Genomic DNA, 26,091 nt, shown 5'->3' on the forward strand with positions numbered 1-26,091 from the left:
GGCCTCCACCTGCACTCACACATTCGAGTAAGACAGACCAATCTTTTCTAAAGAGACAATATAACTTAGTTTTTTGTCATAAAGCTATATTCTCTTGAATGCCTGGAAGGAAATATGTGAGCCATCCACAGAGAAACCAGGGTTAAGGTCTGCCATGAGCACCATTCTGCTTCTCTGTAGTAACACACTGGACACGCCTTTTGTGGACTATTTCACTTTCACATACCAGGTCACTTGCAATAGGTTCCTGTAATGGTAGGTGGGCAGGGAAGACACACTATTTACACAGATGAGGTCATCTGCCCAGGACCTAGTATGTAGAGAATGCAGCGGCAGTCATTTGCATATGACCTGCTATGTATGGAATGCACTAGAGGCGCAGCTCTCCAACTGTGAAAACTTTGCTTTGGAGGTAAAAGGTGACAAAGCAGGAAGACCACCCCAAGTTCTCCAGCACTCAGAGAACCCATGGTTTCACAGCTGTTCATTTGTATTTTTAAGTAGCAGAAGTGTTACATGTTTAAAATCTTAGACATTGAAAACTAGCCTTCCCAGGACAACAGAATAGCCTGCTCACTAGAAGCCCCCTCTCCCTCTATTCATACTATGCCTTAAACCCAAGCTTCCCTCAACTAGCAGGGGCAATACCCTTTCCTGAGAAGAGTCATGTGTAAGTCACGGCAAATACAAAAATGGGTTTTTGGTTTTGTTGCTTGTTTGGTTTGTTTTGCCAACAAACTTCCACTCCAACAAAATGGGAGTGGAAGGTCTAAGAGAGACTAAAGACTCAACAGTCCAACCGGTTGCTCCTATGCAACAACTCAAGCCCCAGCATGGGAGATGACAACCAGCTGCAACGCTGACAGCCCGGTGTCAGCGGGCCTCAACCCTCGAGAGGCCCCAAGTCACTTGGTCAGGCAGGCCCACCATGCCAGCTGTGTTCCTGTGGCCTTACTTACACCACAGGAACCCGGGGGAATAAAGTCTGAGTTTTAACAGTCGATACACTCGACTTGGAACCAGACTCTGAAGAGTGCATAGGGCTGCTTGGATCATGCAAAATTGTACCTACCTGTCTCGGGTACCCGACCTGGCCGTGCAGACGCCGCCCTGCCCTGCCGTGGGTACCCGACCTGGCCGTGCAGACGCCGCCCTGCCCTGCCGTGGGTACCCGACCTGGCCGAGCAGACGCCACCCTGCCCGGCCGTGGGTACCCGACCTGGCCGTGCAGATGCCACCCTGCCCTGCCGTGGGTACCCGACCTGATCAGGCAGATGCCACCCTGCCCTGCCTTGGGTACCCGACCTGGCCGTGCAGATGCCACCCTGCCCTGCCGTGGGTACCCGAGCTGACCAGGTAGACGCCACCCTGCCCTGCCGCGGGTACCCGACCTGGCCGTGCAGACGCCGCCCGGGCTGCAGCACCTATCCCACCTGGGCTGGCACATGCCACTCCTACAGCAGCGGGCGTCCCACCCACTGTCCCCGCGCGGTCGCGGGCTCACCTGGTCCCCCCCACATTCAGCTGCACGATCTCCCCGCTGCTGGCCGCCGACGCGGCGAAGCTGCCGCAATGCCCGCCCGCCATGTCTGCGGCGGGAGCCGGAGCCAGGGCGGGAGCCGGAGCCAGGAGCGGCGGCTCGGCGGCCGGAGCACACTCGGAACGCCGAGCCTCCCGCAGCGTCCCGGCTCGCTCCAGCCTCCCCCACTACGTGCTCGTGGCCTCCGCCGCTCGTGGCTGCAGGCCGCCGGCCCAGCCCGGCCTCTCCTCAGGGCCCACTCGCCTCCATGGCGGCCGCCACAACCATCTGGAGGACGGGTCGCCGCGAGGGACAAAAAGCTGTAGCGCCGGCGCTCCACGCTTACGAAGTAGGAGTGGGCGGGGCTGGTGAGAGGGAGGAGCTCCTGGCGATGGGCGGGGCTGGACGAAGGGTCTGCGGCCACTGATGGACTAGGAAAGATTCGCCCCTTGCCTCTTCACCAGTACACGATTTAGGTAAAAAAAAAGAAACTTTCGCAGTTATTCAGACTGATCTAAGTACACGTGTTTACACTCGATGAAAAGACATTGAACACCTTACAGCGCATTACCTGCAAACTGCGTAGTTTCCATGCCACCACTCCTCAGGGCAGGAGAAAGCAAAAACCCTGCTGGAGTGAGCGGTATCCAGCAACATGTTTCTAGATTGTATATATACACACTTTTATTTTCTTTGCTGATTGATTTTTTTCTCTCTCAGCATTATGCATTGGAGCACCAAACCTTAGCGATTTCGTGTGTGTGTGTGTGTGTGTGTGTGTGTGTGTAGCTTATCCACCTTCCCATGGTAGAAAGCACGTGGAAAAGAAAGCTGCCTCTTGTAGTCAGGGTTTCTCTTGCTCTGATGAAACACAATGACCAAAAACAAGTTGGGGAGGAAAGGGCTTGTTTGGGTTACACTTCCATAGCACAGTTCACCACTGAAGGAAATAAGGACAGGAACCTGGAGGCAGGAGCTGATGCAGAGGCCACAGAGGAGTTCTGCTTCCTGGCTTGCTCATCCTGCTTTCTCATAGAACTCAGGACCACCAGCCAGGGGTGGTACCACCCACAATGGGCTGCCCCTCACCCCATCAATCACTAATTAAGAAAATGCTCTGTAGGACTACCTAAAGCCTGATCTTATAGAGACATGTTTTTGTTTTGTTTTGTTTTGTTTTGTTTTTTTCCAGTTGAGAGTTCCTCCTCTCAGATCACTGTAGCTAGTGTCAAGTTGACATAAAACTAACCTGGACAGTGCCTTCAATTGAAGAAATATAGGAAGGAATATCCATATGGAGAGATAGTTTTCATTACTCAGAGCCAGAAATAGTCAGAAAGGAAGGATCAGATGAGGGTATTGACATATTTTGGTTTAATCTCCTACTGGAAATAGCAGTCTATAAGCTTTAATTTTCAAAGCCTACTTTTAATGATGGTTCTTAAATGTTTTAACCTCCCTTCCAGCCCACCACCCACCAGAGGTAGTGGGAAAGAAAGGTTATTAGGAAATGAGGAAAGTGGACCTGTTTAGAAATGGTTCTTTGGAGCAAACTCCATTTGTGCTGTTAGGAAATCAACAGTTCAGTTCACACACAGGTCAGCAGCAGCAGCTTGATCTACTCACAAACGCAGGTACATCAGCAATCCGGTTCAGTAGTGCCATGATAGCAGCAGTGGTGGTACTACCTAGCAGGGACAGCCAGACCTCAGCCGAATCAGCACAGGTCAGCACATGGCCTGCATGTGGGTATGTCCACATATGTGTGCATTATCTTATGTGTGTAGTTGTATTGCCTACATATATATGTGCACTATTTGTGGGCTGTATCTTATGTGTATGGGTGAATTGGCTACATGTTATATGTGCACTATATGTGTACAGTGCTAGTGTCTACAGAGGCCAGCAGAGGGCACCATATTCACTGGAACTAGAGTTACAATTGGTTGTGAGTCACCATATGGACCTTGGAATTGAATCTGGGTTCTCTGCAAGAGCAATGAGTGCTCTGGAATGCTAAATTATCTCTCTAGCCATCCACACCCCCCCCCCCGTTGTTTTCCATTTGATATTTCTAAAAGTGAAGATTCACTTAACAGATAACTTAGAATAAAAATCCCCCCCCCCAACATACAATGGATTTAATCTGCATGGTATTTTCTTCCTGGTGCAGTAAGAACTCATCATTTAGCACTGGGTAGTGACAGAGATTAAGGCAATGATTGATGCACCAGACATGTTAAAATCACACACATTCTATCCTTTCTCAGTAAAGATGACCTTTCTTCTATCAAGCACCTTACTCACTCAAGTGATAATTAAAAGCCACCATGGTTCAATGCCTTCTGAGTTACTCCTGGCTTGCAGACAGAACCACACTGCACATTCAGTGATGAAGGACAGATAAACATCAACTCACAGGTGTCATTATGCACGAATGCGACATGTCTCTCATAAGCCCCTTTTCTGATGCTCTGTCCCCAGCTGATGGTGCTATCTGGGGAGTTCCAGCCTAATAGCAAAAGTAGGGCACTAGGTATAGGGCTTTTAATATTACACTGGGCCTTGGTTCTTGCTCTCTACCTCTTGGCTGACCATAATGTGAAGAGCTTCCACCCTATACTCCTGTCACTATGGAAATATTTCATCATTTTAGTCCACCATGATGGACTAAAATCCCCTTAAAGTATGAGCCCAAACAAGCCTACGCGCCCTTCAGTTGTTTCTGTCAACTATCTACGTTACAATGATGCAAAAGCTAATCAACAGACTGACTAATGAGCCATGAAGGGGGTCCCCACAAATGCTGCTTCCCTGGACTTGACTGTATTGACTATGGTACTGTAGGTTTGCTCTTGAATATCTCTCTTAGCCCCATAAATTAAAGGCTTGGTTTCAAGCTTCACAATACAGATATGTGGTGTAAATTTAAAAGGTAGAGTCCAATGGTAGATATTTAAAATCACTGGCAGGATATCCTTGAGGAAGGCTGGTGGACCCTAAGCCCCCTCCTTTTCTTTGATTCCTGGTTATGAGGTGAATAGTTTCAAACAGGAAATGAAACCCTGCAGAGTCTAAGTGAAAATCAACCTTTCTCTTTACAAGTCAACTATCACATGTATTTGTTATAGCAACAGAAAGCTGATTGACACAAGCGGCTCCCAGTTTAGGGTAATAGGGTTACCAAGGATGCCAAGGAAATGGTACATCAAGCAGAGGAAGAGATGTGGCACTCCCATGTCTCCAAGAGGGCTTCTAATGCCTCCCAAGAGTCTCTCTGTGCTCAACTATTGGGAAGTCCTCTGAACATGGTCCACTGGGCTGTATGAGGATTTTATTGCATACACACTGCTCAAGCATGGCCAACAATGTTTGAGTGAGATTGAATTAAAAGGTGTCATTCAAGGCTAACAGGCAGGGTGTTTCAGATACCTGTTAGTCTCTTTATAGAACATGCTTTTCTCCAGGGTGTGGAGCAGAACCTTTCTGGAATATGGAAGGTCTTACTTAGATAAGCAGGTGAGGGAGCTCCTGACAGACAGACAACTTCCAGACAGGAAGGCTGTGATCTGCTTTGGGGAAGAGAAAAGCTGTTTCCTATTGTACTGGCTATTTTTGTGTCAACTTGACACAGCTGGAGTTATCACAGAGAAAGGAGCTTCAGTTGAGGAAATGCCTCCATGAGATCCAACTGTAAGGCATTTTCTCAATTAGTGATCAAGGGGGAAAGGCCCCTTGTGGATGAGACCATCCCTGGGCTGATAGTCTTGGGTTCTATAAGAGAGTAGGCTGAGCAAGCCAGAGGAGGCAAGCCAGTAAAGAACATCCCTCCATGGCCTTCTGCATCAGCTCCTGCTTTCTGACCTGCTCGAGTTCCAGTCCTGACTTCCTTTGGTGATGAACAGCAATATGGAAGTGTAAGCCGAATAAACCCTTTCCTCCCCAACTTGCTTCTTGGTCATGATGTTTGTGCAGGAATAGAAATCCTGACTAAGACACCTATGGCTTGCCTTCAGGAGCAAGTTATGAGCCTGATTTGCAAAAGGAAAATGGAATGTGTAGATAAAAGCAAACACACCATGAAAAACTTGGGGCAGCCCAGCCTCCGGAGCCCTTCCCTCCAGCTGTCTCTGCCCTCCAAAGGGCAAAAGTCATTTGCCTCCCCTGGAATCTATAGCCTTTTGTCACACCCCGGGGGGGTGGGGCTGGAAGCAAGGGGAGGGCGGGTTCTGGTTCCTTTCCAGTGAATACTAGTCAAGATGCTGCTCTGTCTTCTATTTTGTTCCACGTATTAGTTATTTTTTTTCCTAGTGCTGAGATAAAATACCACGACCAAAAGCAGCTGACTAGCAAAAGACTTATGTTGGCTTACACAATGTGATCTAGATCGTCCAACAGTGGCTACTTATACTGTAGAGGTCCGGCATCTAGGAGGTGCTTAGCCTACAAGGCTGAATGTCTCATCTGACTTGGAGGCCTAGAGGATTCCTGGAGTTTCGGTCTGTGTTAGCAACCCAAACACATCAGTGCAGGTATGTAGCAACACCAACAGGATCTCTGACCTCGCCAGCAGTGTAAAGGAACAGGCAGGAGAACAAACTCTTTCTTCTGCCTGCACCTTTTTACCTGGACTGGCACCAGAAGGTGCCGTTCGCAAACAAGAAGGGCCTTCCTACTTTGAATGATTTGATCCAGAAGGCTCTTTACAGGGGTGTCCAGTGGAGTCTTTGTTGTGTAAACCAAGCTCCCAAATTAAAGCTATTGGTTAAATAGAGGCTACAGAGACAATTACTGGAGAGACTAGAGAGAGGTAGGCCGGGCTTCAGTTACCGGGTTTGATGGGGGGGTGAGGGCAGAAGAGAGGAGAGGATGGGGGAGGGGGAAGAGAGAGGGGCATGACCACATGGCCAGGAGAAGTGGACCCTGAAAACAGGCTGATGTAGCAAAAATAAACCGTGCAAGGCTTATACAGCAAGTACTTGAGAAATGCAGCTGGGGAATTAACAGTCTAGTGTATAGAAAAAGAGAGTAGCTATATTTCACCCAGTAATTGTGCTGAAGCCGATTTTAAAACTCTGTAGGACTCTGCCTCGATTACTGGGGAGCTGGCAGGTCTTATTAATTAATAACTAATAGAGTTTATTAAAATCCATTTACGGTGCCTCAAATTTTAGCTGATTCCAGGTCCAGTCAAGCTGACAGGTCAGTCAAGCTGACAGCCAAGATGAACTATCATTTAGAGGCTCTCGGGAAAGGACTTGTGGCTGGTGAGAACTCTCACCTCTTGTGTTCCCCATAACTATGAGTTGTCCTCTTTGCCCATGCTCAGCCTTGGTTTGTACCTCAACTGCTTTCTTCATGGCTGCTTTTTGAGGGTCTGCCCTTTGTGCTACCAAAGGTGAAACCCTGCATGGGTCAACCTCCCTGCGGAAGACCTACCATTCCTGCAGTCGGGTTTTCCTGGTTTCTCCACAGCTGTGGCTCTTGTGGACTCATGGGTAACTGTTAGGGGCTGGAGACATGGCTCACTGCTCACTGTTTGTAGAGAGGACCCTGGTCGAGTGGCCAGCACCCACACCAGGCGGCTCACTGCCACCTGTAACTCCAGTCTCAGGGGATCCAAGGCCCTTTCCTGGTTTCCATGAGCATATATACCCAGATTCAGACACATATGCATAATTAAAATTTTTTTTTTCAAAAATAAAATAACTATGAGGTGCACAGGCTGCTTGCTTCTGCACTCTCCTGCCTGCAGAAGTCCCCCTTCCCTCTAGGCTCTCTCCCACAGCAAGCACTGCTGTAAGAATCACCTTCTTAGAATTGGGAACAAAACACCCAGGGAAGGAGTTACAGAGACAAATTTCGTAGCTGTGATGAAAGGATGGACCATTTAGACACTGCCGTATCCAGGGATCCATCCCATAATCAGCTTCTAAACGCTGACACCATTGCATACACTAGCAAGATTTTGCTGAAAGGACCCAAATATAGCTGTCTCTTGTGAGACGATGCCGGGGCCTAGCAAACACAGGAGTGGATGTTCACAGTCAGCTATTGGATGTATCACAGGGCTCCCAATGGAGGAGCTAGAGAAAGTACCCAAGGAGCTAAAGGGATCTGCAACCCTATAGTTGGAACAACAATATGAACTAACCAGTACCCCGGAGCTCTTGTCTCTAGCTGCATATGTATCGAAAGATGGCCTAGTCGGCCATCAGTGGAAGGAGAGGCCCATTGGACTTGCAAACTTTATATGCCCCAATATAGGGGAATGCCAGGGCCAAAAGAATGGGAGTGGGTGGGTAGGGAAGTGGGGGACGCTATGGGGGACTTTTGGGATAGCATTGGAAATGTAATTGAGGAAAATATGTAATAAAAATATTAAAAATCAAAAAAAAAACCATGATGTACTAACCAGAACCCCGGAGCTCTTGTCTCTAGCTGCATATGTATCGAAAGATGACCTAGTCGGCCATCAATGGAAAGAGAGGCCCATTGGACTTGCAAACTTTATATGCCCCAATATAGGGGAATGCCAGGGCCAAAAGAATGGGAATGGGTGGGTAGGGAAGTGGGGGGCGCTATGGGGGACTTTTGGGATAGCATTGGAAATGTAATTGAGGAAAATATGTAATAAAAATATTAAAAATTAAAAAAAAAAAGAATTGCTTCTGCAGCTTGCCTTTGCCTTGCCCTCAGAAGCTCTGCTCCACCTCCCTGGCCACTCAAGGAACCTAGGGTGCCAGCCCGAGTAAGACAAATGACATAAACTCCTCTGCTTCGGTGGTACAGAGGCCAGCACTCTCCCAGATAGCCAGGTGCAGCTGGTGCCTAGCCTTGAAGACAGGAGATTAGAGTTCCAGGATTAAATCATAGAAAAGAGGTAATCAGAGCTCACAGACAGGTATGACTGGCCATAAAACTAGTTCCTTATAGACCCACAAAAGATAATCTTTAATCCCCCACCCAGCCTCACAAATCTGCCCTACCAAATGGTATCCTGTCTGAGTTATGACTTACCTAACCCGCCTTCCCTCCCCTTCATCCTAAGCATACAGAGAATCTCTAACTGCTCTGTATATAAGTGCCAAAATACCAGAGCTGGGGGTCGCGATCTCTGTAGGGGGTTTGCAATCAAGTCAAGACTCAATGAAAAGACTTTCATGCCCACTTGCAGAGGACTCTGCTCTTCCTGAGCTCTCCTGGGTTTCCCGAGGAATTGGGGCGTAACAACTATTTTCCCTTTTCCCCATTAGGATGGAAGCATTATCATCTTTGGGCCCTTACGTCTTCTGTGAAAGCAGAGCTAAAATGCTTCGGTTATAGCCCCCATGGTTATAGTCTGCATCTCCTGGGCATCTTTCTGATCTTTAGCATCTTTCACCATCATCAGGGTGTCAGGTCCGTGGTAGATGATGGGGCCCACTTTTGACAATCTAGGTTAGACACTAGATTAGAAACAAGTTAAAGTTTTCACTTTTACAGGGGGAAAAAAAAGCAAGTTGGCAATGTGAGAATTTTCTGTTCAAAGAGAAGAAAGCTCTCCTGCCATTGATCAAACTAATCATAGGGACGACACAGTGAGCATTGATTAGGAGTTCTGAGAGGCAGAACACTCAACAAAGTCTCTCTGTGTCCCACTGGATACACAAACAATACCACCCTGACCCTCACACTGTCCACATTGTCCCGTGTTCTGCAGTGGAGATGTTTCTTTTTGAAAGATCAGGGCAGAGCTGGGAAGCAGCCTTTCCTGCTTTAGACTAAAAGGAGGTCACACAGGGTCAGGCTCTCTCCACATCTCCTCTGTCTTTCTCCCCACTGTGTCCTTTCTGTGCCCCATGGTTGACAGAGATGACTGCAGCCAAGTTGTTTTCTTTCTCAGTGGGTGGGGGCACAGAAAGGCAGACTTCCTCTCTTCTACTGAGGTAAGTGAGCTTCTGACATCAGAGAGCAGAAAAAGTGCAACCCCTCCCCGCCATTCCTTCATTTACTTCTTTCTTGTAACTTCTCTAGGTCACTCTATGAGACTGGAATGGATGAAGGAAACCATTTCCTCCCATCAGTCCATGGGTCCTGCGGTGAAGGAAGTCCATCTGCACTGGTCAGAGAACCAGTGACCCTGGCCATCTAAGTCCCACACGGTGCCGGCCACTCACGGGAATCGGAGGGCAGAGTGATAGCGAAGCATGAGCAAATGGAAGGACATTCAGCAGAACTAACCAGGAGGCAGAAATGTTTAAAAGGCCAGAATCCAAAGCTGAGAGGAGCACAGAAACAAGAGAACCAAAGCAGAAGGGCGAAAGGAAGCAGATTGGAGCTCTAATCCAGAACTTTAGTCTTAAGGCAAATCCTTACTACAGGCAGGCACGTCTTTCCTTTATGCATCGCGTTACCCTAGAGGCCACATCCAAGTCCTGCCAACCTGGACTGACAAAACACAAGCACACAAGAGGCAGGGCTTCTTAAACAGCTTTCATTCTTGACCTGATCTTTTAGCCCAAAGAAGAATTTCCAAAACCTCGGGCGCATACATATATGAAGTAATATGCAAGGAAAAGTATTTACCAGTGATAAGTCATAAGGAGGATGAGGGAGATGGCTCAATGGGTTGAGGCGCTTCCTATATAAGCCTTGTGACCTGAGTTTGAGTCCTAGAGCCCAGATAAAGGTGGAAAGAGAACCAGTTCCTTCAACTGCTCTCTGTCCACCACATTGTTATATCCCAACTATAATATTAATAATAATCTGTAAAAGTTTAAAAGATCTTGTTAGAAGTTTATTATAAAGCATTTACTTAGTAAATATAACTTTGCCATTTGCAAAGGCAAATGAGAGGGATGCCTTTGATGACTTTTACATAAATAACTAAATATTATTTGACTGTTTGATACTATGGGGCTTCTCTGGTATTTTTCAGAGTTGTTCTGCATTTATGAATCCCAAGAAAGCAATGCAAACTACTGTTTAAGATGAAATACTCCAAAGCAATCAAATGCCGAGGCATACTGGTCTGATACAGGCTGAGAAACAATAGGGAAATAGTGTGAGTCTATGTTTTCTATAAGTCAAACCATTGTGTTTCTGTGAGAGAAGACTTTGCAGGAGGCACCAGAAAAAGCACAACTCACGACATATGACTGTCAAATCTGAGCCAACGTGTTTCAGGCAGCGTTCCTTGCTGCTGTGTCACACAATTGCAGGTGCAGTGCAAAGCATGTGTCTGTGTGTTCAGAACCCAGGCTATAGTGAAGTCACACAGAGCAACACACGTGAGCACTGTCACTCGTACCCCAGCATGTTCCGCATTTTTACTTTGAATAGAATCTCAAGCACTACACACTCAGAAACCTTCTCATGTTGCCAGAGTGCTCATGACTTCTAGCTTCGATTTCATGGCCCCATATAGGGTCATGAAGTTCAGTTTCAGAAGCCGAGCTTAGAGGTCTGAAGGTAGGAAAGGATACTCTGCCAAGGGAACAGAAGGGCATTCTGCCCAAGGGATCCACACTTTGCTAGTGCATAAATTGCTACTGTTATATAAGTGAATTAGCACGGACAGAGTGACATGGAAATACAGAAGACCTGTGATGTTGTCTGGGGAATTCTAAGTGGGTGTTCAGCTTCTTAAGAATGAATAAGGAAGACATGTTTTGCCAAAGAGGTTGCTTGGGGTATAAAATTAAAAGCCTGGGAAAGGCCATGGTGTGGTTGGGGAACTGAGAAGCAAGGGTGACTGTCACTCCAGTTGGAAGAGTGAGCTGAGAATAAAGAGCAGAGAGAAACAAAAAGGCAGGAGGCATAGGGCATAGAGCATAGGGCCTTATCTGCCAATCTGACACTGTGACTTAATATGATAGGTGCTGGTAATTATCGGTGTCTCTGTAAATGTAGGGATGGTTAAGACTATCATTTATATGGTGGGAAACTTGGGGCTTAGCAAAGGCAGGTAAGAGGAAGGAAGGGGAGTGTCTCACTAGGAGGCAGTTACATGAGGTAAACAAAAAGGATGAGGGCATAATCTAAGGGAATCAACCAGGAAGAAATACATCATCAATATTTTAACTTGGCTCTTTCTGTGGGGAATGCAGACACCACCCGAGAGAGTGTGCCTGCACATGTGTGTCTGTGTGAGCATGTGTGTGCATGTGTGTACACACACGTGTGTGTTCAGATATACACAGTTGGTAGACTCGCTTTATTGTGGAGTAGTTTGTTTATGAATACCATGTCTCCCAAAGAAACCTCCAGTGGACATCCACTCATTTGCTAGAATTTTATAGGTGTGGGTTTGGGGAGGTGACTTCAATATTAGTTTAGGAACGAACTATCCTGAAGCTTGGGTTATATATTAAAAGGGCAGTTATGACTATCTCTGGAAATACCATAGCCAGCAGAATGTCGATCTACAAGAGGCAAGAAGGAAGTTCAGTTCAGCATGGCTTAGTAGCTGCAGTTGGTTTGAACGTCAAGAGTCTGGATGCCGAGTAGTTAGGACTATTTAAGCACAGCACTACTTGGTGGAAAAAAAAATTCCCAGTGAAAGTTAACTCAATGCCGTGTGAACAATGAAACTTAAGCTATGACTACATGGAATCTTTTTTGTGAACTACATGTGACATCTTTGCACAAAGGTGGGATCAATGGATTGGCTAAGAAAAACAGACTCATGATAAGGGTGTGAGGTAGGATCTGATGTGGTCTCTGCCACACAGATAGCACAAAGGTCACCAGGCTATTAGCTGCCTCTACTCCATGTCTTCTGGGTAGAAAACCGGTTACACATCTCTCCCTTTGAAGAGACAACTCTGCATGTCTAACATTCCTGGTTCCCCTAGTGCTTCTATGTGAGCACCAGGATCTCTGTGCCTCCTGAAGGCAGTTATCTCAATGTGCAAGTCAAGTCACTGCTCTCTAGAACATGGGATTCGGACCACATAAGTAAAAAGGATTCAGACAAAAGAGGGTGGGAGGGATAGAGGTTGGACTGGGCAGACAGGGGACAGACAGATGACAATGAGAGGTTGGGAATGCCTCAGAAACAGAGAAATGACAAGGAACAGCTGGAGACATTGCACACCTGAGGAGCTGTTAGGTAGCTTTTGCTATGTGATAAAGTGATGATGTCTATTGAGAGAAACTTGCTCTAGTTCTTTTGTTTTTGCCCTTATTAAACCACAGATCCGACCCTGGTTATGCTACCTCATTAATATTCCAAAAGTGCCTAGAGGACTCGGGATCTTTCAAGGAGTGGGGTGGGAGATTCAAACACTATTTACTGTCTGTTGTAAAACACAAGTGCAGGAGTCCACGTTGTTATATTTTGTATCATTTGTTCTGGTCGTCTTCTTCTATTTCCCTATTACCACTCTAGGTCAGGACTCCTTTGTGATCTATGGATCCACTTAGCAGTGTTGGCTTTTCCCCTAAGGCCTATGACATAGCTACCTACAGGTAACTGCCCTCCTTTTACAGTGCCAGATATGGGTTCTGTCTAAACGGCCCTTTTCTGATCCAAACAGAAAGGGGGTTGTTATTCCTAAAGCATTTGTGCCCCTATTGGACCAGTGGGAATATCTCATTGAAAACAACTCCTGATTTATTGTTATACCCATAGGTCAGAGCATCCCTTAACCATCATCAGAGAAGCTGCTCACAGGAGATGGTAGGAGATGCAAGACTCCCAAGTGGCCATTGTGTAGACAATAAGAAACCGTGGAGAATTAAAAAATGGGACTCAGAGCTAAACAAAGAATTCTCACCTGAGGAATACCGAATGGCTGAGAAGCACCTGAAAAAATGTTCAGCATCCTTAACCATCAGGGAAATGCAAATCAAAAACAACCCTGAGATTCCATCTCACACCAGTCAGAATGGCTAAGATCAAAAATTCAGGTGAAAGCAGATGCTGGTGAGGATGTGGAGAAAGAGGAACACTCCTCCATTGTTGGTGGGATTGCAAGCTTGTACAACCACTCTGGACATCAGTCTGGCGGTTCCTCAGAAAATTGGACATAGTACTACCGGAGGATCCCGCAATACCTCTCCTGGACATATATCCAGAAGATGTTCTAACTAGTAAGAAAGACACATGCTCCACTATGTTCATAGCAGCCTTATTTATAATAGCCAGAAGCTGGAAAGAACCCAGATGACCCTCAACAGAGGAATGGATACAAAAAATGTGGTACATTTTCACAATGGAGTACTACTCAGCTATTAAAAAGAATGAATTTATGAAATTCCTAGGCAAATGGTTGGACCTGGAGGGCATCATCCTGAGTGAGGTAACACAATCACAAAAGAACTCAAATGATATGTTCTCACTGATAAGAGGATATTAGCCCAGAAATTTAGAATATCCAAGATATAAGATACAATTTGCAAAACACATAAAACTCAAGAAGAACAAAGACCTAAGTGTGGACACTTTGCCCCTTCTTAGAATTGGGAACAAAACACCCATGGAAGGAGTTACAGAGACAAAATTTGGAGCTGAGACAAAAGGATGGACCATCTAGAGACTGCCATATCCAGGGATCCATCCCATAATCAGCCTCCAAACGCTGACACCATTGCATACACTAGCAAGATTTTACTGAAAGGACCCAGATATAGCTGTCTCTTGTGAGACTATGCCGGGGCCTAGCAAACACAGAAGTGGATGCTCACAGTCAGCTATTGGATGGATCACAGGGCCCCCAATGGAGGAGCTAGAGAAAGTACCCAAGGAGCTAAAGGGAACTGCAACGCTATAGGTGGAACAACAATATGAATTAACCAGTACCCCGGAGCTCTTGTCTCTAGCTGCATATGTATCAAAAGATGGCCTAGTCGGCCATCACTGGAAAGAGAGGCCCATTGGTCATGCAAACTTTATATGCCTCAGTACAGAGGAACGCCAGGGCCAAAAAGTGAGAGTGGGTGGGTAGGGGAGTCGGGGGAGGGTATGGGGGACTTTTGGGATAGCATTGGAAAAGTAAATGAGGAAAATACCTAATAAAAAACATTAAAAGAAAAAAAAAAACCGTGGAGAGTTTAGTCCCAAATGGGACATATAAACACACCCCTCCCAGCAAAGCTCTCAGAAAGAGGGGATGGAAGTCCAAGAGGTATTTGATAGCATCTGAGAAACAGTGTTTTCCAAATACAACAGGACAGTTGAACCTATGAACTCACGGCAATCGTGACAGAATGCACAAGACCCGTGTAAGCCCCAGTCAGACAAAATCCCAGTGTAGAATGGAAAAGATGAGCAAACCCCCACTATTAGCCAGATCATTGCCTGATAAGATGCTTGTAGGATCAGAAGAGTCAGTTTTCTCTAATGATGTAAGTCCTTGCGGGCCAATCACATACCACGGCTCGTCTCACTTCTGAGATTAGCTGGGCAACAGAAACTGGCCTTGATGGGTGTTTCAGGGAGAAGAAATCTAAAAGTGGTGTGGGATGGGAGGAAGAGGCTGATGATGGGAAGAGCTGAGGAAGAGGAGGGAAACAAATATGTCACATAAACCTCATAAAATGCATCGGAATAAAGATATTAAAAAATTAAACAAAGAAAAGAGAAATGTATATAAACCCTGCATGTTGTGACCATTGTTGTGATCCACAATCCCTGGGCTCTCAGCACCTCCTGGAGGCATATCTGCTGGTCCCTGAGGCTGAGCCTTCTTTCAAGCCTATTGCTAATCTTCAGTATATAAAATTCTATCTAAATCATTTTGAAAACTACCCAGCATTCACTGTCTCTGTTTTCTTCTGGTTGTCTTACCTGCCTGCATCTACTGACTGATTCTGTCTTTCTCTGCACTCTGTGTCATCCCAGACTTTCCTGACTCGCCACTGTGAACTTGCCACACACACACTTCCTTTGTGTGCTAAATGCTCGAGGGGCACACACCTCTGCTGTAAACATTCTGAACTCCTGTGATCCTTATCCTTCTGGGAAAGCACGAGCATCCCTCAGCATTTGTTCCTGGGTTGTTATTCCTTTGTGTGTACACCTGTTTACAAAGCACCATGAATGGACCAGGTGATCATGTTGGGCAAAGTCATGGTAAAGATAAATAAAGTCTTAAGCCTGTGAATGTACAACTTTGTGATGAGGGCAGATAGAAAAAACTAGCCATTATCAAATTACAGAAAAATAAATGTCAATTGTATAATGTGATTTTAAAACTATAGGGTGTAGGAGAAACCCTGAACAAATGTATTGCTATGCCAAGGGACAGGTGCCTCAGACCCATGAGCAAGGACATGTCATGAGACATGTGCCTCAGACCTGTGAGCATGGCCTCGTCAAAGGACGAGTACCTTAGACCCATGGGGTAGCAGAGCCTTCCTCAGTCTGAGTATGAGTGTTGACACTGTATGCAGAAAATCTCCACCACAGCTATCTCACCCCAGATGTTACAGCATGAAGACTGCTCCCCTATAGAGACAGCTCCTACCCAGATTAGCCAAGCCTGCCTCCTTGCTCAGCTAGATATAACCCTGCCTCCTTGTTTAGCTGTATATAATAGCTCCACCTCCCTGTTCTGTTGCATACAAAAGCAGGAAGTGTGGCTTCTCCATTCAGAAAGCCCAAACCACTTGATCCCAGCTTCTCTATGTCTGTGATTTCTTCATTCTCTTGCAGCCGTATTGTCAGGATTCTGGGACCCAGGCCATGCATAGCTGTGGCAAAAAACATAATTATAAGGTGCTCTCAGCAGCTTATAATTTTTGACACAACTGCTCAGTCACACAAGTTCTTCCATGCATCCGTCCCAACTGCATGCAGTCTCAGGAGGTGCTAGAGTATGGAAGTGTTGCCTGAATGGGAGAATCCATTTATGCAGCTTCTGGGAGACTGCGACCCCTGCTTGGGTGGGACTCTTTGGTGATGCACCTGTTTTAGAATCATTTTAGAAAGCAACCTTTCACACATGTTCCTGTATGTAAGCAGAAATAAAAATGCCATGGGTTCACCAAGCTGGACTTACATAAATCATTTCCTTGTTCTCTCATGGGTCCCTCCCTACCTTGGGTGAATAGAAGGCGCTGATAGAGAATAGGATGACTAAGGTACAGGGCCAGGGAACAGGATGGTATTTTCAGACACTAACAAAGCTACATGCATGACCAGCTACAACACATTATTGGGAGATGATCCATGGGAAGTTGCCCAGTGTTGGTTAAAAGAGCAAAAGTGAGGGGGAAAGCAAGAATTGCCAATGAGAACAGAGGACAGAAACTCAATGTCAACAGAGGAAGGCTAGGGTGTGGCACCAAAGAGGTGAGCTATGAGGACATGCGGCCCCGTGAGTTCTTCAAATATAACCTTAAGGTAAAGAGCTGAAATAAAATGATTCCCTGAGAGGAAAATCAGACCAAGCTCCCCTGAGAGGGAGAGTGAGGGAGAGTGAGAGCCTGGAACCAGGCGGCAGATGGAGAGACCACACCCAACCGTAAGACAATGCCAGAGTCTGATGGACTGTTCATGCTGGCTGCTCGGACTTCAAGGGCCTGTGACATCATCAAACTATCCAGGTGCACACAAGTACACATGCAAGGAAGAGAGCCATGCCCAGAGTATTAGTGGCCACTGAGATTCAGACATACCAAGTGCTTAACAGATATACATCTTGCTTTTACCTGGAGAAATTGCTCCTTTGGGAAGCAAGCCATACCTGAGAATAAATTTTTGGAAGCCTGAAAACTGAGCGCAAAAAGTAAGTATAACTTTTAGTGAACTAGGAAACTATTTACTTAGTGAATATAAAACAGCCACATTTTTAAAAAACATAATCGGCTAAGTGAATTCCTTAGCTTGACCACTAGATGGCAACATTCTTTCAAAAATTGTTTTATATCTACCTTTAACTTGTTAAATTGGATTTTTAATTACTACAGAGGGGCAGGGTTTGATGGCATTTTCACTCCTTCCCTCACCCCTGCACCATCTCCCATGCCTGTGCCACGTGTGCCCCACCCATCCCAGGCCCATCCCTTTCGCTATTACATCACAAGGGTCCCTTTCCCTCTTTCTAGCTTATATGCTAGGATCCACATACAAGAAAGAAGATGCAGTTTTTGTTTCTCTGAGCCCAAGTTGGCTCATGAATATACTTTTCAAACCTCATGGAATAAAACTAGCAAGGATTACCACCCCCCTCCCAACATACTCATGCACAAATACATAAGAACTTGGAGATTGTCAATGCATTTTTGAATGAACACTGGGTGAGTCATTGAAGAAATTAAAGAGACCAATTAAACATTCTTAGAATCAAGTGGGAATGAGGTCACTCCCTACCAGAAACTCTGGGACACAGCCAAGGCAGTCAAGAACAAAGTTTGTAAGTATAACCACTTTTCTCAAATATTAGAGAGCTCAAATGTAAATAAACCAATGATCTCAAATAAGAACCCCAAAGCTCCAGAAAAAAAAAATGAAGCCAAACCCAAGCTAACAGTAGACATCAAGACATGATATAGACCAAACAAAACAGAAAGAGAAATTAGAGCTTCTGGACCAACCAAATGAGAAGTTGGATTTTGGAAAGATTAAAAGGATTGCTAACTCCCTAGCTGAGAGAGGGGCAGAGAGAGAGAGAGAGAGAGAGAGAGAGAGAGAGAGAGAGAGAGAGAGAGAGAGAGAGAGAGAGAGGTATAAATAGAGAATAGATGATTGATAGAAAGATAAATGGATAGATGGATGATAGATAGATAGATAGATAGATAGATAGATAGATAGATAGATAGATTGTTGGGAGCTATTAAGACAACTCTTGATCTCTGAATTGGGCCTCTCCCCCTGAGAAGAAAAGGGGGTCAAAAGCGGGCCACCGACACAGCGATTCCGAGAACAACCACAGAATGTTCCAGCCCTAAGTCATCGCTGATGTCCTGACCATACCCTGATACCACCAAGTTCCTGCTTCCCCGTGTAGCTGCCAAAAGAAAGAATTTCTATTGCCCCCCTCTCACTGATAAGTACTTGTCCTTTTGCTTGTATTGCCCCATCCCTCCCGCTGATAAGTATCTGTACTTCCCCTTTTTCTTGTGCATTTAAGCCTTGGGCCTTTCTCAATACATTGGGGTCTTGATGCAATTCAGAAAGTTTCCATGTCGTTATTCGCACAAGACCCTCGTCTCTCTCTACCCCCCCCCCCCAATTTGGTTCTTAGGAGAAGGTCCCCTCGAGACCCTCGAATAACTGGACCTGCTGGACGGGTCAATAGATGATAGATAGAGATAGGTAAATAGATTGATTGATAGACAGACAGATAGATATGATAGATAGATGGATGGATGGATGGATGGATGGATGGATGGTGTGATAGTCCATATAACAGTGAGCCCCCGGGGGCTGGTGAGATGGCTCAGTGGGTAAGAACACCCGACTGCTCTTCCGAAGGTCTGGAGTTCAAATACCAGCAACCACATGGTGACTCACAACCCTCCGTAATGAGATCTGACGCCCTCTTCTGGAGTGTCTGAAGACAGCTACAGTGTACTTACATATAACAAATAAATAAATAAATCTTATATATAAAAACAAAACAAAACAAAACAGTGAGCCCCAACAGGCTCATAGACTTGAAGGCTTGGTCACCATGGAGTGGTACTATTTGAAAGGATCAGGAGGTGTGGCTTGGTTGGAGGAAGCATGTTGCTGGTGGTGAGCTCTGAGGTTTCCAATAGCTCATTCTGAGCCTCCTGGCTACTTCTCTTCCTGATGCCCGTGAATCTAGAAGTAGAACTCTCAACTACAGCTCCAGCACTGTGCTGTCTGCACACTGCTGTGCTCCTGACAGGATGAAAATGGACTAAACACCTGCGTTTAGAAGAGTTGTCATGGTCATGGTATCTTTTCAGAGCAACAGAACACTAAGCAGACAGTCACACAGAGAAAAGAACCCATCTAAATAAAATAGTACACAGAGGGAACTGTAGATTTGTTCTGTAGATTTCATTGAGATCCAGACCATCATCTGTAATACTTTCAGAATATAATCAACATACTGGACAAAATCTAGAAGAAATAAAGGTTTAAATGCTTATGACTACCAAATGTAAAGTTATAAGACACGAAAAATTTAAAAAGAATTAAGACAATCCACAGAACAAATTAGGAGTTAAATTTTTCTTAACAAAGAAAGGTTCAGGGATGGCTGTTCATGGGTAAGTTCTACCAGAGTGAAAAGGAAGATGTAAGGCCAGCATTTTGTAAACTGATCCACAAAAGAGAAAGGCACAAGACACTACCAAACTTCTTACAAGTCAGGACTGCCCTGATTTCAAAATCAGATAAAGACATACATAGGCACACACACACACACACACACACACACACACACACACACACTTGACCAATTTCTCTAACAAATATAGAAAAATTCTCAAACAAATAAAGAAAAATCCTCAATAAAATACTTGCAAACTAAATTGGAGAACACATGAAAGACAAATGCTATGAACGAATTGGTTTCATCTGTAGCTGCCAGCAGCCATGGGTTCCTGGGGTCCTGAAAGGAAAGCTGAGGATGGATGGGAAGGATGGCAAGAGAAATAACAAGCCAAGACAAAGTTCTCTGATCAAGGCTCAATGTTTTAATTCTAGGATCTGAATTTAAAGGGGGCTGGGGGAGACCCATCCCACATTGTGCCAGGATCTTCTCAGGAAAATGAGCTCAGGCTGCTCTGCTGAGTGTAGTGGCTTCTTGCAGGAAGCTGCAGATGTGGCAGACAACAGACTTTACCTAGGTCAGAAGGCTCCACCCTAGATGAGGTAACAACTGTGGCAAACAAGGTCTGATCCAGCCCACTCAAGGCTGGGGGAGGGCACAGTTCCTCCCTTATTATTTATTAAAAATAGCTGAACTAGGGCACAAGATTTACTTATGCTTCTTGGTCCTGCCTGGGAATTGTGGTGGTTGGCGGCTGTGCCTGGCTTAGGACTGAGCCTAGACTCTCTTTTACCCATCCCAGAGGCAATGCTCAGCTTGCTTGTGTTTATTTGCACAAACATGGCCTTTTAGTGTTTAATATGAACAAGTACAACCTCTTGGCACATGCCTCTGTCTTAGGATGATAAGACCCATAGATCAGTGGCCCATCTTTGACTGCCAGCCCTCATTGCACACCTTTTCCCCATTCAGACCAAAGCCACAAAATGCACTCAATGCATCTCATCATAGCAATGAATAACTGCCATAACTGCGCTCTGATGAAGGCGAGCCTGTAGGGAGGTAACAGAGGTAACCGATCTGCTTGAATAACAAGGTCAAAGTTGAAAGCAACAGGACTGAGGTTGTCAGTGGGGATATCCGAGGTATTCAATTCAGTTGCAAATTAGCAGCAATCAGACCCAAAGTTTGGTCTCCCAGTGTGGGAGGTGGCTTTGAGAATCAACAGAAAAAAAAAAGTTACTTCTCAGGAAATAGTGGTAACAGCCAGGGAAGCTGGCTGATAAAGATTTTTATCATATAAAAAACCCTATTTATCTTCATAACTGGGATGTCCAATATTGGATTCATTTCTAGACCAATCCATGACTGAGTCAGAAAAGTGGTCACATTAACAGAAAGAGAAGAGTCATTATAAGTCTCCCTTTTGATGAATTTTTCTAAGTCAGTCGCCATGGTCTCTATGTTCTCTGTCCCACAAGATCTAAAAGCTTGAAGCAAGGCAGCTGGTCTAATCTGGGACATAGGCAAGCAAAGGTGGGTCAAGAACATACATCCAAAACAGCTTTCCTGTCACCATTGTCAGGGCACTCAGCAAGCTCACAGGTCAGCATTATCCTTTTGTGTCAGCATGTCACACTGAAGAGCGAAAACTTATAATTTTGGGTCTTATAGCATTGTGGTATCTAAATTCAAGAAATTCAGGGCTGAAGAATAGACCCAAGCGGGTCCAGGCACAGCCTGACCCACCCTGTAGCTAAGAATGTCCGGCCATAAAAGATAAAAAAGAGAGTGCAGGAACTAGCCAGGGCTATCAGGACGGACCAAATGGCCATCTGGCAGGATGGCACCTCCCGGGCGGCGCCTCCCTATAGCCCACCATAAATCATACATTGACCAGGTGTCCTGCTGACCTCGAGAGGTCCCAAGCCCTTGTGCCTCCCTACACCTTAGTTGGCACGTACTGCCCTGTTAATTTGTAGTCACCCCGCCGACATTTAAATAAGCCAATCATGTGTAACCGTGCAAATTCTTTCGGCTCCCCCCTCCCCCCTCCCCCCCCCCCCCCCCCCCCCCGCCACCCGTTTTGGTTTGTGGTTTTTGACTTTATAAGCCTGTAAAAAGTTTGGGCCGGGGTCGAACTCCCCTGCCCCCTGTGCGGTGCATGAGTTTCGACCCCAGCATGCTGGCTTGAGCGCTCCTTTGTTGTTTGTGTGTTTGTGTGCCATTAAAGTCTCCTGTAGTTACAGGGAGTTTGGTCTCAGCATCCTACTGGGTGTGGGCCTTCCCGAGGAGGGACTCCCCGCAGGGGGCGGGGGGGGGGTGTCTTTCAACACCAATCACTCTGGCAGCTAGCATGCTCTTGTAGCATTCTGTGGAAAAAACACAAACATGCCCTCTTCCCTGTATTAAATACCTAATCAGGATCATGTCATATGCCAATACGTGGATCCTACCATCTCACCTAGGCATGAGTATGCCTAGTTGTAGGATGCTATAGGCACTCAGCAAAGAGTTCCTTGGCGTCCAAATTTAATTTTTTTAAAAGCATGATTTAAATAATGTGCATGGGAATATAATTGCCACCGTTTTGTTTTGTTTTGTTTTTAAGATACTATTTTAAAGTTCCACGATATCTTGTCCTCGAGAATTATAAGGAATCCCAGTACTATGGGTAACATTAAATTGCTGACAAAACATCTCAAATGCTTGACTAATACCCAGTTCCATTATCTGTTTTAATCTGATTTGGAACACCAAGCACAGAAAAATAATGCAGGCAATGACTAATTACATTTTTAGTTGCTTCTCCTGTTAACGCAGTTGCAACTGGAAAGCCTGAGAAGGTATCAATAGTCACATGCGCATATTTTATTTTTCTAAAATATGAGTAACCATTTGCAATAATTGATTAAGTATAAGTCCTCAAAAATTAACACCATTATGTGGAAGAGGCAGAAACCGAGGGCACTGAGAAGAAGTCTTATCAATTTGACATGCACATTTTAGAAAAATAACAAATTATCATCTCAAGCCATTCCTATTTTGATGATGTAAAGAATGAGACTATATGGCCAATTGTTCTTGTGTAAGGCCTATAATCTGCCTGGGATACAAATCTATTTTGGCATTGTCTTAAGGGATCTTGTCCAGGCAGTCCAGGATGAGTTTTTAAATGTCCAAAGACAGTCCTTTAAAGGAATAGTACTATCTCTTGACTTGAGTTGTATATGCATAGACAATTGCAAAATTTGAGAATTACCAGTATCTAAAAAGGAACTGAAAGGAAATAAAACTTGAGACCTGTGATTCACGTAATGTATGTCAAATAGCCCCGCACCTCCCGTTCGCCCCCTTTCTACAGAGAGCATAGTTAAAGGCTGAAACATTAACCAGATGCATTGTCAACTCAGAGAAGCCCCTGGCTTTAGAGTCCTTATACACCCCAGCCTGCACGCACTACTCTGCTGACTCAATCATGTTGCTGAAGTTTGAATGGGCCAATCGTATGTGACCGCACCAATTCCTCCCTGCTGATGTTTGAGTGAACCAATCATGTACAACTGTGCCAATTCCTCCCCCAGAGCCAGCCCCTTTTCTATAAAAACCCCTAGCTTCCAAGCCTCGTGGTCGATTCCTCTGTCTCCTGCGCGAGATACGTATGGACCCGGAGCTCCACCATTAAAGCTACCTCGTGCTTTTGCATCAAGGAAGTCTCTCGTGTTTCTTTGGATAACCCTGCATCCCGAGACTTGAGTGGGGGGGGGGGGCTCCTTCTTGGGGTCCTACAGAACAATTTCAAGCAATTGTAAGCCCTGACATTTTGCACACACACACACACATACTATCAGTAACCAAATTAAAGCTTGATTTTTCAACATTTCAAAACACTGGCTACAGCACACCATTCAATTATCTGTGCTGAAGCAGGAGGAAACTCAAAAGAATAAGCATGTGATCCAATCACATATACTTCTCTCTCATAGAAGGGCTGTTTTTAAATACAGTAGATGGATTCTTTATGGGATACAGACATAATTTTATAGGAAATACAATAGTGTACATACAAGCAAATTTTGACTTCTTATCTTTTAGATAATGATTATCAATTTTACCTAAAAAGTTTACTATGCAATAGGCCAAATATAAATATTCTGCAATAACCAATGTAATTGCTGTTTGAAACAAGGAGTAGATGTCTTATCAGGTTTTTAAAGACATTCTTTCCAAAATACCTTCATGATTCTAGGCTGGCCTCCCAACTCCAGATCCTCCTGCCTCTGCCTCCTTCAGCAAATCCTACTGGCCTGTGCCACCTACAATTTTTTTTATTAACACCACAACAGCTTTATAACAGGATGTTAAAAGTTTACTTGGAGATGAAAAAAGATAAATCCACATTAATGTTCTCTTTTGCCAAAGAATTGCTGTGAGCACATTGAGTAACAATAACTGAAATGAGCAGTTAATGTTTGGTTACCATTGATTACAATTGATTGCAGAAGCTTCCTGCAAAGCTATCCTGTCTCTTCCCAGTTAATTTGCATCTCTCTTGACAACATCCCACAAAGGCTTGAGTCCTCCTGTGGTGAACTTAAGGTGAGGTCTTAGCCAATTAACATCTCCTAGAAGCTTTTGAAAATAATTTGCAAATCATCTTTTCTTTCATGAATTTTCTGTGCCACACTTTCTCTAGGATATAACTGAGGCCCCAAATATTGAAAAAGACATTGCCTCTGAATCTTTTCTGGAGCAACAAATACTCCAAAATTTTCCTTTTTCCTTTCCTTTCCCTTTCCCTTTCCCTTTCCCTTTCCCTTTCCCTTTCCCTTTCCCTTTCCCTTTCCCTTTCCCTTTCCCTTCCCTTTTCCTTCCCTCCCCTTCCCCTCCCCTTTCCTCTCCTCTTCTCTTCTCTTTCTTTCTTTATTTTTTTAATTAAAAAAAATTTTTTTTTTTGGTTTTTCGAGACAGGGTTTCTCTGTGTAGCCCTGGCTGTCCTGGAACTTACTCTGTAGACTAGGCTGGCCTGGAACTCAGAAATCTGCCTGCCTCTGCTCCAAAAATTTTAAAGCTCCTTATGTAAGAGCAAAGGTTTGTAGTGAATTGACATCAGATGAATCAGCTAAAAACATACTATCCGTATAATAAGCAATATACACTGAAAGATTGAAAGTCCTAGCTTCTTGTATTGAAGCAGAGACAAAAAAAAAAATTTTTTTTTTTTTTTTTACATAATGTAAGATTGTTAGCCATCCCTAGAGGCAAAACTTTCCAATGACTACAAGCTCACTAGAAGCAAACCCTTTACAATTATCAGGATGCAAACAAACAAACAAACAAAAAATAACAACCTTCCAAATCCATAATAATTTTATATGGAGTAGGCAGGCCAGATTGTAATCCCTCTACAAGTTCCACAGACTCACTGGCCTTTCATAAATCTTAAGTTTAAACTTTATTTTGAACAACACCTGGATAGATCTGTAATAATGCTGTTTTGGCTTAAAAAAATTATTCCCCAGAGGCAAGGAGAGGTGAGGCCCCCAAAACTTCCCTAGGCAGTGTTTGCAAAACAAAAGAAATGCCACACAAGCCTCACTGAGGCTGCTCTGAACTTTGCATTAACTCAAATATAAATATTTCTTAATGTGAGCAGATTGCCTGAGTCCTGGCCCAAAGATTACCTCTCCTGCAGTGAGGGCAGATTCCAGGGGAGCAATTCTACTCTCTATCTATGCCTCTAATTTTTGGACAGTCTTTCCTAAAATGATTTATACTTAAAACATTCCTTATCACCATGGTGTTGTAAAGGCATTGTTTGTCCTGCAGTCCCCTGCAAGGCAGTAACCATAGCTAGACTCTGATTGTACGGGGGTCCAATTTCTGTACAAAGACAAGAATATCCAGATAAGTCTGTCTTTGCTTTGTACGGCTGGATGGCTGCAGTGAGCTGCATTAGCATTCTCATAAGACAATTGTGTGGCAAAATAACCCCCTGCTTGAGGGTCTCTGAAAATTCTCCTAACTGTTTTTAGTAGCCTAACCACAAACTTCTGTTTGATAACCAATAATTTTCCACTGAAATCTCCTTTTTAATCTTGGTGGGGGGTTAAATTTTGCTTCTACCATTGTATCCAATAAACCTTGTGTAAAAGGGGGCAGCAGGCCCATACTGGCCACAGATGTTTTTAACTTTTATTACTCTTGTAATTGAAAGAACCTAGTGGGGAAATCCCCACTCAACTCCTGATTCGGCATGCACCCAAGAATTCCGAACAGAATACAATACCTTGATGTAACAACATGAGGTATTTTAATGGCGGAGCTCCAGGTTGAAACGTATCTCCCACAGGAGACAGTGGATTCGACCACGAGGCTTGGAAGCTAGGGGTTTTT

The 26,091-nt window shown here is 44.8% G+C and overlaps 1 protein-coding gene across 3 annotated transcripts in view; it reads right to left on the reverse strand.

Annotated features, from left to right (window-relative positions):
- Kctd3 (potassium channel tetramerization domain containing 3) overlaps positions 1 to 24,023 on the reverse strand; it is a 59,368-nt gene extending 35,345 nt beyond the window's left edge. Inside the window, exon 1 of one of the 3 annotated variants that reach the window (XM_021167624.3) lies at positions 23,931 to 24,023. Coding sequence is in view for 2 of the 3 variants with exons in the window: in XM_029476513.2 (XP_029332373.1) it covers positions 1,505 to 1,587 (83 nt within the window). In the remaining variant the exon portion in view is untranslated. Of the gene's footprint in view, positions 1 to 1,504; positions 1,858 to 23,930 lie in introns of those variants that run through there. The other 2 variants (XM_029476513.2, XM_021167615.3) reach the window with 2 other exon arrangements.
- Between the last annotated feature and the right edge of the window lie 2,068 nt (positions 24,024 to 26,091).

Source organism: Mus caroli, unplaced genomic scaffold, assembly GCF_978045245.1.
Source record: "Mus caroli unplaced genomic scaffold, Mus_caroli_1 scaffold_1, whole genome shotgun sequence".
Classification (NCBI taxonomy): domain Eukaryota; kingdom Metazoa; phylum Chordata; class Mammalia; order Rodentia; family Muridae; genus Mus; species Mus caroli.